This window comes from Alosa pseudoharengus, unplaced genomic scaffold, assembly GCF_046254945.1.
Source record: "Alosa pseudoharengus isolate Yale_2024_CS ecotype anadromous, Long Island Sound unplaced genomic scaffold, YU_APseudo_1.1 YU_APseudo_1.1_scf_5, whole genome shotgun sequence".
NCBI lineage: Eukaryota > Metazoa > Chordata > Actinopteri > Clupeiformes > Clupeidae > Alosa > Alosa pseudoharengus.
In genome coordinates this window covers 3,428,584-3,441,020 of record NW_027468837.1, presented here as the reverse complement: position 1 = coordinate 3,441,020, position 12,437 = coordinate 3,428,584, and the positions used below count along the sequence as shown (strand labels likewise).

Genomic DNA, 12,437 nt, shown 5'->3' with positions numbered 1-12,437 from the left:
AGATAAGTGATGGCATCGTCCACGCCCACTTTCTCCTGGTATGCAAACTGTAACGGGTCTAGTGCATGGCGTACCTGGGGTCTGAGCATACACTGTACCTAAGACCAGTCGCTCCATTGTTTTCAGTCGCTCCATTGTTTTCATCACATGTGATGTAAGAGTCTTGTGATTTGGCCATCTCTTGTTTAAACCAGTGTTTTGTGTGTTTAATTTTCTAGATGCTGATTACATCAGTGCAGAGGAGGAACAGAAGGTGGAACAGATGTTGGCCTTTCTGACAGAGGAATCAAAGCAGGCAGCAGCCTGTACAGCAGTGAGTACAGTGTCACTTCATTTTCTCCTCTCAGTCCCAGACAGGTGTGTCTAAGGACTAACACTCAGATGGCTTACTTCTGTCAGTACACTTTAAAGCAGTGCCCTGTGTGCTTATTCACGTATAGTGTCGCCTTAAATCGAACACCAACTCTGCTGTTATAGACAGCCAAATCTTAGGTGTTCCAATCACACAGAAGAAATGATGGGCTGCTTGTGGAGGAGGCAGTTTGGTGGTCTGGGGATTGCTTTGGTGGTGGTGGTGAAATGGGTGATTTTGAATAGGGTAAAATCTTGAAGGAAGACTATAACTCCATTTTGCATTGTCATGCCATACCCTGTTGATGGTGATTGATTGAAGCCAATGCCCTCCTAAAAGAGGACAGTAACCCAAAAGCACAGTTCCAAACTATGCAAGAACTATGAAGAGGCAGTTAGCTGTCATTCTGTCTGTAATAGAGTGGAAGGGACATTTCTAAGTGTCCCCAAACTCTTTAATGGTAATGTGTACAGTTTCACAGAATTTATCTACAGCCCTATAATGATTCATCTGATTCAGGCTCTTACATCTGTGTGGTGGATCACAGTATTTTTTACTATGGTTTTCCACCAGGAAGGTTATAAAACTATATTGTCCTGTGTTATATGGCTTGTTCTTCACTTGACCTCGATCTGGTGAATCTCTGCTAGAAGCAACTGCCTAATGAACTCCCCTGGGATGGTGGAAATGGAGTAGAGTGTTTCTGAAGGCTGTGTGCCTAACAGGGGAGTTTGTGAGGATCTGTAGTTTTGGTTTGCAGTGACAGTAGTAATCCATTGCATACATTATTCAAAACAGCTCAATGTGATGAAAATACAATATAAAAGATAGGGTTCAAACTGAATAGCTAAGTGCATTCATGCACTCCTACTGTAGGACAGCTAACATACCCCAAAGCTTTTGTGGGGCAGGTAATACTCATAAGTTTGTGTCTTCTGAACCACTCATACCAAAGGGAATTCTGATATGTGCTGATAATTACACTCACTTTTTTGGTTCGAGCTCAAATTCAAATTATGTTCTGAAAGTATTTAAACTCTTAGTGTTCAAACTAAATTGTCATAATTAAACGATTTAATATAATATTGAATTGTAAACATGCCATCGCAAATTATTACAATGCAGGCATGCTTCACCAAAAATCTGTCCAGTACAACATTTTCATTGGTCGCACCAGTACACGTAAAATTCTGCTGGTGTGCATGCATTAGTATGCAGCATTATTTTTTTTCCCTACACAGTGAAGGCAACGCATGTTTCTCTGTCTGTAAGAGGACATCTTAGTATAACTGATTCCATAGCAAAGACAATTCTGTGAGAACCCCCTAGAAATCTATGGTTTTGTGCAGGAGACATGTCCAGAACTCCACTAGGGGTCCCCAAACCATTTGCTTGCTTGGGGCGTTGTAGCACGGTGGCCTTGAGTTACCTGTTAGCCATCAACAGTATCTCAGGTGACCTGAAGGGAGGCGTGTATTTGATTGGCTGTTGAATTAATATATTACTAATATATTGTCTTTTGGCAGGGTTGAGGATTGCACCTTTAAATTATTACACTGTCTTTGTAGTTATACACACGTCTGGTTGTGAACACACATGGGAGTAATTATATTGTGTCCTTCGGATTTGGATAAGATTTGTAGGATTTGATTTTGTTTATTTGAATTCATGTGATTCTGTGCACTAATGATGCAGATGCAAGTGACAGGGCTGTGAGGAAAAAGGGTGGTAGTCAGAGGGCCATTACTAAATCACAGGGATGCTCTGGGGGTCTCAAATTACTAGTAATTGTTTGTCAGCCTGACCTTTTCTGTCTGCTAAGCTGAGAGCACAGTCTTTGTGTGTACACAACTTCACTGCCACAATCACTGTTGCTTTATGTTCTCTAATGCTTGTTCTATATCTGCTCTGTGACGTTTGGAGTTGTGTAGTCCCTAGTGCTGTTAAAAGAGGTGCCTTGTTTGTATTTTTGTGAGCAAAAATGGTGCAATTTCCACTATAGACATGTGCTCTTATTTCCTTCATGTTATGGAATGACTAATATTTTTGTAGTTATTGTGGTTCCTAGACAGCGTTCCCGGAAAGTTGTTCACTATTTCCACCCGTTTTGACCCTGCAGATAAAACCTTTTTATGCAAAGCTAGTCTTGCCTTGAGAAGAGTTGCCATTGTTCTCTCCACAACAAATGTGTTACATGTGCTGCACTGACACATATCTACCAGACTTCACATACATAAAACACATAAATCAGATTTACAGTACAGTTTGTTCTCGCTGAGGATGGGGTCCCCCACAATGTTTGCACTGCACTGTAACTGGCTAACAGTTACCTTTTAGAGTACAAGCTCCTGAGTTCCTGTATGTCCTTCATTCAGTTATATAATTGCAATCTATTTTAGACTGTTACATGAAACCCAATGATATGGTAGACTTTGTATTCATTCATTTGCGAACAATGGCAATGCGGTATTGGGCTCTTCCTGTTACCACAGTGCCATGCCTGAAGCCCTCTGACACTTTTTGACTCCTGGTAAATATCATTCAGCCCAAAGTTCTTAGGCTCTTATCTCCAGAAATGTCACCTGTCAGCTGTGGAATCTCTAGGAAGTAGGGCTGCAGCTATCGATTGGAATTGAGTATTTTAGCGATTATTTCATCGATTAATCGAGTAATCGGATAAAAAATAATTTTGCGTTATTAAGTGCAATTTATTAAAATGCACAACACGTCATGCTGTAAACTAGCCCTAGTCACTTCAAAGTAATTTAATACTGTATATCTGTTTTTTGTAGATTTGTGCATCTGCAGCATACCATTACTACCAAATAACTGCAGTTTTTACAGTGCAGTTATACTACAATACAATGCAGTAGGCTACTTTAGTATTTTTCATGTCCAAAATACTGCATTATCTGCAGTAAAGGACAGTAGGCTATATTTAGTACAATGCAGTTTTTTTGTGTCCTAAATACTGTATTTCCTGCATAAGAACTGCAGATATTTCCTCCAAAACTGCAGTTTTGATACTCAGAAAGCTGCAGTTTTGACACTTGAAGTAATGCAGTTTTTATGTAAGGGCTATAACAATTATGTCTGGGGTAGGTGATAGGTGAAGTGGCCTAACCTATGTGTTTGCGCGTGTGCGCACATGAGAGAGAGAGAGAGACGAGATGAGTGTATGTGATGATTTTTTTCCCCCTTGCAATTTTACATTAATTAGTTTACTACTTAAAATTTCCACAACTTAACATCATATCAACTCACGACATTAGGCTACAGCTGCTACAAATACTGTACGTTCTAACTAGCTTATGAATTAAATCAGCTAACATCAATGTTTACGTTGTCTTGTGTCGGCTACGCTTGGTGACCTGGTGTTAACAACTGGATGCTTTCGTCTCAGAAGTTGAATCATCGTTGACGTGCTGTTGTGGTACGCCAGTTCTGCTTTGAAGTGGACACATTGCACCTTATCTTTTCTACGTTAGAAATAATCCCAAAACTTTGGACATTCTCTGCCTTTTACAGTTTCTTGGCTCTCTGTCATCTCGCCAACTTAATTCTGAAAGTGGTGTGCGTGTCAGTAATAACAGTCCACATAACGCCAGTGATAGGAATTAAAAGAAGCTTCGAGGCAGATAATTTTCCTCAATATTTTTTTTTGTTTCAGCCCTACTAGGAAGCTAAGTATCTTTGTGGTACTCTCCTGCTGTGGAAAGCTTCTGAGTGCCCTCTGTTGCCAGGAAGTAGTTTTGAGAGCCACAAGAAAGACTGAAGAGTGAGAGTATGTCAGGGAGTGGTTTACACAGCAGTCTCCTCAAAGCTGCTGGTGCATTAATGGGAGTGGACAGACAGTAGCATTAGCCAGCGAGAGCATCAATCTGTGCACTGCAGTCAGAGGTGGAATAAACTGATAGATTGATGCACAAAGAAAGCCTGCAGCAGTTCCAGAGGGAGTTTGAAAAGATGGAATGAGCCCAGCTTGTCTATTTGCAGATAAAGCAACAGATAAAATAGAGTTACGATATAATGATTCACCACTTTTACAACATTATACATGATCAGGATGCTAAAAGAGGGAATTAAGTTCATAGCATATCTAATGTAAATGTTATTTGAAGAAAAGTAAGTAATAAATAAGTAAGAAATATAGGTATGGGAATTTGGCATCAAATAACTTTTGACTGCATGCATGATATGCTTTTATAATGTGTAATGTCAAATGGCATCATTATGAGTTACTCAGTGGTGTGTTAACCTTACTCTTTCTTACTGTTTCTGTCTAATTTGACATCTGTAACACAGTGGAAGGATTTCTTGATTTCGCTGGCCACTTCTTGACTCATTCCTCTGAGAATAACTAAACTTAACAAAACATTAACATGACACTTTGGCAATATACTTTGTGATTAATTGTTTTGCTTTGGTTATGCAAAAAATGTAATGCCAAGAAACTTCACACATTGGTATTCAAATTGTTCATTATAATCCTGTCGTAAAAGGTCTCATTAAATTGCATATCAGATCTCCCTGTTCCAGGAGACTTGTGCCAGACCGTTACTATCATTAATAACACACATGAAGGTCACTGACCACACAAATGAAATGGTCTTTGGAAATGGTTAATTACACCATATGAGTTCCCTAAAGAAGCACTACCTCGAAGAAAGTCATTTTGTAACAAAAATGAGTCTATTCCAGATAAGTATGCAATAGAACAATTGCACAGTTCTATATCAGATAAATTATTAGCATTGGACCTTGGCAATGCTTGCGCATGAAGGTTGCTTTGTTGATCTTTTCGTTTTGGTTCTTTGGTTGGGCATTTAGGCTAATGGCAATCCATGAAGATCGTCCATTATGAATCCTGGGGTACAACCTGTGTTTGCTACTGCCGCAAGCCAAATGTGCATTGTTGTTGCATCATGTTGTGTAATGGTAAGTAGGCTTAGTTGTTGGTTGGCCACTGAGGGAATTCCTATATCTACAGCACAAGGGATTTAACACCACTCCTGTGTCTGAAATGACCACCCTCTTAACATCAAATGGCTATTTTGATCACTTTCAGTCAGGTTTCTGTGCCCACAGCACTGTTCACTGTTCAGCTTTAGGCATGCAAGGGGAGGTTTACTTGGAAGATTTACATGTAAATCCAACCAATTTAAGGTTACACTGATTTTCAGATTTATGAAGAGAATGTGTATAATTTGTGTGGTATTTGATAACTGACAAATCCCCTGTACACAAAAAATGTACACATAGATTTATGGCAAGTTGTACTCAAAGATTGATACATGTGGCCCTCAATATTTTGATAAAGGGTAATTCACAATCCTCCTTAGCACTAAAACTAACACCAAAGTTTTGGAGTGTCATGGAGCTTGTAAGGGATGCGGTAATATCACTAACCAGCTGCCTTTGTCAGTCAGTTATTTCTGACTTTTTTTTCACCATTCCATGTTACGTATGTCTTCGAAATAACATTGACATCAACATTGTTTTAATGTATTTTCTTTTTTTCTTTATGTATGTATTTAGATAACAATTTTATCCACAGCGTCTTGCAGAGACCAGTTGTTACCACTTGTGGATACTACCACCACCACCACCACCACCACCATCACCTGTAAATTGCAGTCATTTCAATATGATATTTCTGAACTGTTGTGTCAACCCACAGAGACAAATTTTACAAGTTGTTGCCATTTGACGCACAAAGTATGGTTCGGGGATTGAGATAGCTTCACAGTATGCCACTTTCTCATCTATTCCAATAAGTGTGTTCCAGTTGTAATGTTGTGCTTTTGATTGTGTGGTCCCACAGCCCACTAGCGAGGAGGACCTGTGTCCCATCTGCTATGCACACTCAATCTCTGCCATCTTCAAGCCCTGCTCACACAAGTCTTGCAAGTGAGTACACACACACACTCACGCATACATACAGATATATCTATATGTGAGTATTCCAACCCCACTGCTTTTGTGTTTGTGTTTGACTAATTCTAATTTAATGGATATAAAATATCACTTTGCTCCAAAGAAGTTGGAATGGATACGGATAGTTGGAAGTTGGAACTGCTTGCACCGGACACAGTAAAATTGTTCCAAAGTATATGCTGAGCTCAGACAAAAAAATTGTATGGCCCTCGAAACATGTTCTAAGAATTGGAAGAAGGCCCTTGATGGCAAAAAGGTTCCCGGCCCCTGCTTTATAGGAACAAATCATGTGTCAGAGAAAGATATTAATTTGGGTGGGAGGCCACCACAGTTTAACCATTACCCTTGAAATTCTACAATTTGAGAATTTTTATTAAAAGGCTATTTAAGTAATAGGCTTCCCTAAACAATTTGAAACAGACACTGAAACATACACTATGTCCTAACTGCATGAAACACAAAATCAGTTTGATGACTTTGTTTTCCATTAGAACGTCCCAACTAGGGATGTAACGATTACCGGTATAATGGTAAACCGCGATAAAAATGTTGATGATAACAATTACCGTTTTCTTTTCAAATATCATGATTATCACGGTTGATTACCGCGGTGTGGAAACCGTGTGTTTAATCCTTCCCAGCTTAATCCGAACCTGCTTTTGACATACAGTAGGCCTGGCACAATGAAACAAAACTATTACCCTACTGATTCTGTTGTCTAATTGATGGTTTTAACTACGATTCTCATTAGGCTACACCTGATTTTAAAAGGCAGAACATTTTCACCACAAAATGTGCACTGTATCATGTAGCCACTCTGCGTCTTTTTATGTTTGCGTCCACATTAAATCCATTCCACTCACGTTATCAGGAGAATACAGTAAAGTTTTATTTTGAGAGCTTACTTTGGTCTCATTCATTGGATCCAAATAACAGAAATAGCAAACTCCAAGTTATGGTAGGGTAAGTTAAGATATAAGCACATAGCCAATTAAACATGACCAAGAAAAAAGTGAACGGGACACTTTTTGAAACTATTTCAGCTTATGTAGACCTATCAGTGCTTTCTGAATATATTGAACACACTTTTAGAAATACCGTGATAATACCGAAAACCGTGATTATTTTGGTCACTATAACCGTGAGGTTAAATTTTCATACCGTTACATCCCTAGTCCCAACTGGATGCAAGAAAAGCAGTATGTGCAGCGCGATACAATGCAGTGTTTTGTGTTTTATCGGACGCCCTGTTTCTATTTTCTTCAGCTGTTCTGCTATTTTGATTGAGAAACATGACACAATAGAAGGCATATTTAATGGATTCAGTGTGGACAGGGATCATTCAATGCTACTTCACAGTTGGAGGCTCAAATGCAGTTAAGACATGCTGATAGAGCAACTGCCATTAATATTTTGTGAAAGCGGTGTCAATATACAGTATTTAACCTTTGTTTTGTTAAGCATATACATGTAAGTGCTAACTTAACTGAGACATGACTCACATGGCTACTGAGAATTTCAAGTTAAGAATCGGCCTGCCCTACGGTGGCCCACAGGTGCAAATGGACTGCATATTAAGAAAACACATGCAAATCGACCAAACACAAGCAACTTCTGGAAACATCTTCATTGAGTTTGACAACACATGCACAACATTTAGAAAACGGATACTTAATACAGATGATGCTTAAAAGTGATGAACGTCTGCTGTATACATATTATATAAGAAATGTGCAGGGACTATATTCAATCTTAATGGCATTCTGTAGATTAAAAAAAACCAATCTAGAAATTAAAGCATGAATTTGCTGGACTCCCTACTATATGCTGATTGAGTTTGTTTGTAAATGTATTTGGCCTGTGCTCTGTTTTTCTTTTTTCCTCTAAACATTCTTGCCCTTTCCTTCCTCAATTAGAGCTTGCATCAATCAGCATCTGATGAACAACAAGGACTGCTTCTTTTGCAAGGCTACCATCACAGGTGTGGAGGATTATGTCAAGCCACTGGGGTCTTAGCATCCAGAGAAAAATATGATGCACACATGCATGTGGATACAAACACACACACACACACACACACACACACACACACACACACACACACACGCACATATACACATTCACAAAAAACAACAACGGCTTATAGGCACTGACTACACTGCAAAGCACATACTTCCAAAGACCTCATATAACCACTTTCTCATATTCACACCCTTCACAGTCACTTGTAATACACACCCTTCTCGTGAAAAACTCCATCTCTGACAAACTGAAATGATGACCATTTCTGATCTTACCTTCACCTGGGTGGAGGAAATCAAAAACCTCTGTACTGGTAACAGTGGAAACACCTGTGTGCGCCTTTTCCTGTTCTTTCCTTCTCATACCGATGTATAAAGACACCATGTCCGACGGCTGTCTCAATTTACATACTTGCAGTAATCACACATCAAGATGGAATAAGTCATTTTAGTTGCTATTAAGGTTCCCCTTGGAATCTATGGATTATAGGTTATGGATGGAAGGTGTTGTGGAGGAAGTGCTCTAGTCGGTCAACACTGGATTATTTCCAGAAGATACAGCAGTCAGTAAAAGGCTTAACCCTGCTCCACTCAATCAACAGACCTGAGTCTTGTTTTGCCTTCAGTCTGGGGTCATGTTCCCCATCACAGCTCCTGACATCATACAGTCCTTCAATAATCTACTGACTCAACAAAGTACTCTTTCTCAACGAAACACAAACTACAGCCATAAACTGCACATCAAGGGGACGGCTTCAGGAGGAGCACCAAATCTCTCCAACACTTGATCATGTCTGGCCCTCCCACTTCTTGATTGTGGGTCTGAAAAATGGCCTGCCTTTGAAGAAGAACTACAGCTCATTACAGAATTATGTGAATCCACATAGCCTTCACATTCATCAGCGTTTCCAATGTCAATCTTCTTTCATGTTGCACATTTACATGTCATTTGTATCTTTCCAGCTGAAGTGGAGCTGTTGGCTGGTTCCTAATGTGGCTGCTCGGTGCTCATTAATCTTCAGGATTCAATGGTGTTAAATAATGTTTTATGTTCTTTGGGACTTTTTTCTACCTGACCTGAATCTTCATACCCTGGCATGCATTCTAACTGGAATCCAGTGAATTCAGTTTAGGTCTAACATCTATGATCTTAAGTGTACAATTGGATCCAACTGTTGGCTCTCAATACACTGCAAACATCTTTCATATTAGTGATATCAAATGTGTTTGCCAAGGTGTTGCCATTGGCCACACGTGCCCTCCACATGCTTGGTATGGGTGTGGGATGGCAGCCGATTGAAGAGATGTGGAAAGCAGAGGTACACACACAGTGATGCATACGGTGACACACAACACACACATCCATGGACAACATGCAAGCACATTTACATGTACAAATGACCCTGTCTGGCTTTCCTTTGGGATTCTGGGGTAGTGCCAGTCCGTGTTTTTTCCCCACACCAAATAAACCTTGTGCTCTTCATGAAGACATCCCAGGCTCTGTTCAGCAGAAGAGGTATTAGCAAATACACAGATTGATTACAGTTTGACTGTCACTGATGTGCTTTAGTGTAGTATGGCTTGGCATGGGGGCTGCATGAAAATGAATTTGGGAATCCTTTGTATAGTTCTTATTGTGTATGTGTGTGTGTGTGTGTGCGCGTGTGTGCGTGCATGAGTACGATAAAGAGAGAGAAGGAGAAAAAGCATTTTTTTGAGATGATAAATTGATTTGTTGAGTGGTGGATACTTTTTTTATGTGAATTTTGATTTAATCCAGAAAGGGTTCCCAGTCTCAGGCTCCCACCGTGTTTGCTAAGGGAATTTTAGGTTGCACAAAGCAATATATTGACAATGGACTGTTTGTATTGTTTTACTATGTTTACCATTTGTTTGTTTTGAAGGAAAAGGACAGCTTGTTCTTAACTGTTAGTGAGAATGCACATATATTGAAAGTGTAATGGTATTAAATTATTTATCCAAAGCATGCAACGTCCTGTGTTTTTTTATTATTATAATTCATTTATTTCATTTTTGCTGTAGTGTTTTTAATGGGACAGACTCATTTGACATTAGATATTCTGAAGCACATTTAGGAAACTCATAATTGCAAAATGAGTCATCCAGCTGTAATATGCACATCAGGGTTCTACTGTATGTAGAGGGCCCCACTGTAATGCCATGGGACAGATGGACATTAAGAGTGGGAGAGAGAATGGATGTACCTCCATTCTCTGTTGCAATTGATCAGCAGCATAGAAATTGAACCCACAGCCTAGCACACTGGGGACCTTTATAGATTGCCTACTGAAATAGAATGAGGAAAGGCAAGAAGGACAAAAGCAAAGAAAGAGAGGCTACTTCACAGTAGTCTTGCCCTTGACGAGACCTGATTGCACCATATTATGTATTTATAGTAGCATTACAGCCACCTTACTCCATGATCAATATCCACGTGTTTGACCTGTCTATATAATCTGTAGCGGCAACTCAAGATGTACTGTAGGTTTTAGGAGAATGACTATTACAGTACATGCTACTACAGTAATGTTTACTTTGTGTTATTAATAAAAACATATTTTCACTTGATCCTAACCTGATCCTCACACATTAGAGAATATTGTGATCCAATCACCTTTTGGTTTAATTTACTGAGGTGAACGCAACTCTTGATCAAATAAAAGTGAGTAAGCGTTTGAATTTGTCTAAATGTTTTGAATGTCGGTTTAGTTGCTTGTCACTGATTAATGTCAACTTCAAATGTCCCATACACAAACATCTTGATAAGAAAAAGAAAAAAACAAAGCGAGACTGCCACCTACTGGTCTACAGAAGATACTTTATGGAATAGTTTTTTCCTTCCCCTATCTTTCACACACACACATTTTGCTGTTAGTTAAGGTCATAATATGGTAAACTAATTCAGATTGATGCACTCACTGAGACACTGGGCATTTCACATCAAGAGATTAACAACAACATACTACGTTTATGTAATGCCTTTTAACCTCAAAACGCTTATTAAACATGTTTCTACGTTTATGTAATGCCTTTTAACCTCAAAACGCTTATTAAACATGTTTCTGCACTGAGATGCATTTCTAATAAATAGTTTTTCTATCCTCTCAAAAAGCCTCTCTAAAGTTAGTCACAGTAGAGTGTAGTCTTGTTCTTTTATTCCATCATTTACCTTATTGCCATTCTGGAAGAGTCTCTCTTCTTTCATCAAATAGGCAGTCAGTGAAATAATGCGGTTTTGTGGAATGTACAAGTGTGCTTTAGAATTGGTGGGACAGTTCATTTCAGGTGCTTTCATTCCACGACAGATTAACAATAGTGTCTGAATCTCAATTTAACATTGCAAAAGGTAACAAGCATAGATTTGTCCTGAAACATAATTATCTTAAACACCTGTGGTGTGATTCTGCCTCCCAGGAGCTATTATCAGGCTCTCAGATGTTGGGTGCACTTGTGCTTTTTTATCCATCTATTAAATAACTTGTCATTTAAACAGTCAATTACTGTCTCAAGTGTAAAAGTATTGTGTCCTAAATTGAAGGGTACTAGTCTAGTCAGAGTACTAGTACTCTGAAGAGCTCTGCATTTCAGCTGCTGGTATTTGGATTTGAGATTGCATTTCAGTATGCATGTGCTGCTTTCTTTTCATCTGTGGATCCCATCAAACTGATTTTTCTCTTTTCAAATCCCTTTTTATCCAGTATCCATTTAGTGTTTTTTTTAGTCTAAATGGTGTCTTTAGAGCTTGCCTTTGTCATGAAACAAGGGTGACGTTTGACTCATGTTCTTGCAATTTTACATAGGCATAGAGAGGCCCATTATCAGCAACCACCAGTCCTCTATGTTTTATAATCCAAGTTGATTATTTTAATAGGCTAATTGAACATTAAAATAAATTAAAATTAAATTATTTTTGCAATGATGTTAGTGCAACTGAAAACTGATGTACTGATTGAAGAAGAAATAAAACTGGTCTTCTTTAGTTGAGTGTTCTTGTTCTGAGCAATGGAGGCATGTAAGAATTAAATGGTCAGAAAACTTAAGATCCCGTACAACACAGGTACAGGTCCTTAGTAGTTCCTTAAATAGTACCCACAAAACACCGGTGT

General features: G+C 38.9%; 1 protein-coding gene across 1 annotated transcript in view; it reads left to right on the top strand.

Annotated features, from left to right (window-relative positions):
• rnf123 (ring finger protein 123) overlaps positions 1-10,297 on the top strand; it is a 109,586-nt gene extending 99,289 nt beyond the window's left edge. Inside the window, exons 38-40 of the mRNA XM_076268697.1 lie at positions 219-313; positions 6,177-6,262; positions 8,206-10,297. Of these exons, the coding sequence (XP_076124812.1) occupies positions 219-313; positions 6,177-6,262; positions 8,206-8,305 (281 nt within the window). The 3' untranslated portion in view covers positions 8,306-10,297. The remainder of the gene's footprint in view (positions 1-218; positions 314-6,176; positions 6,263-8,205) is intronic.
• The last annotated feature ends 2,140 nt before the right edge of the window (positions 10,298-12,437 follow it).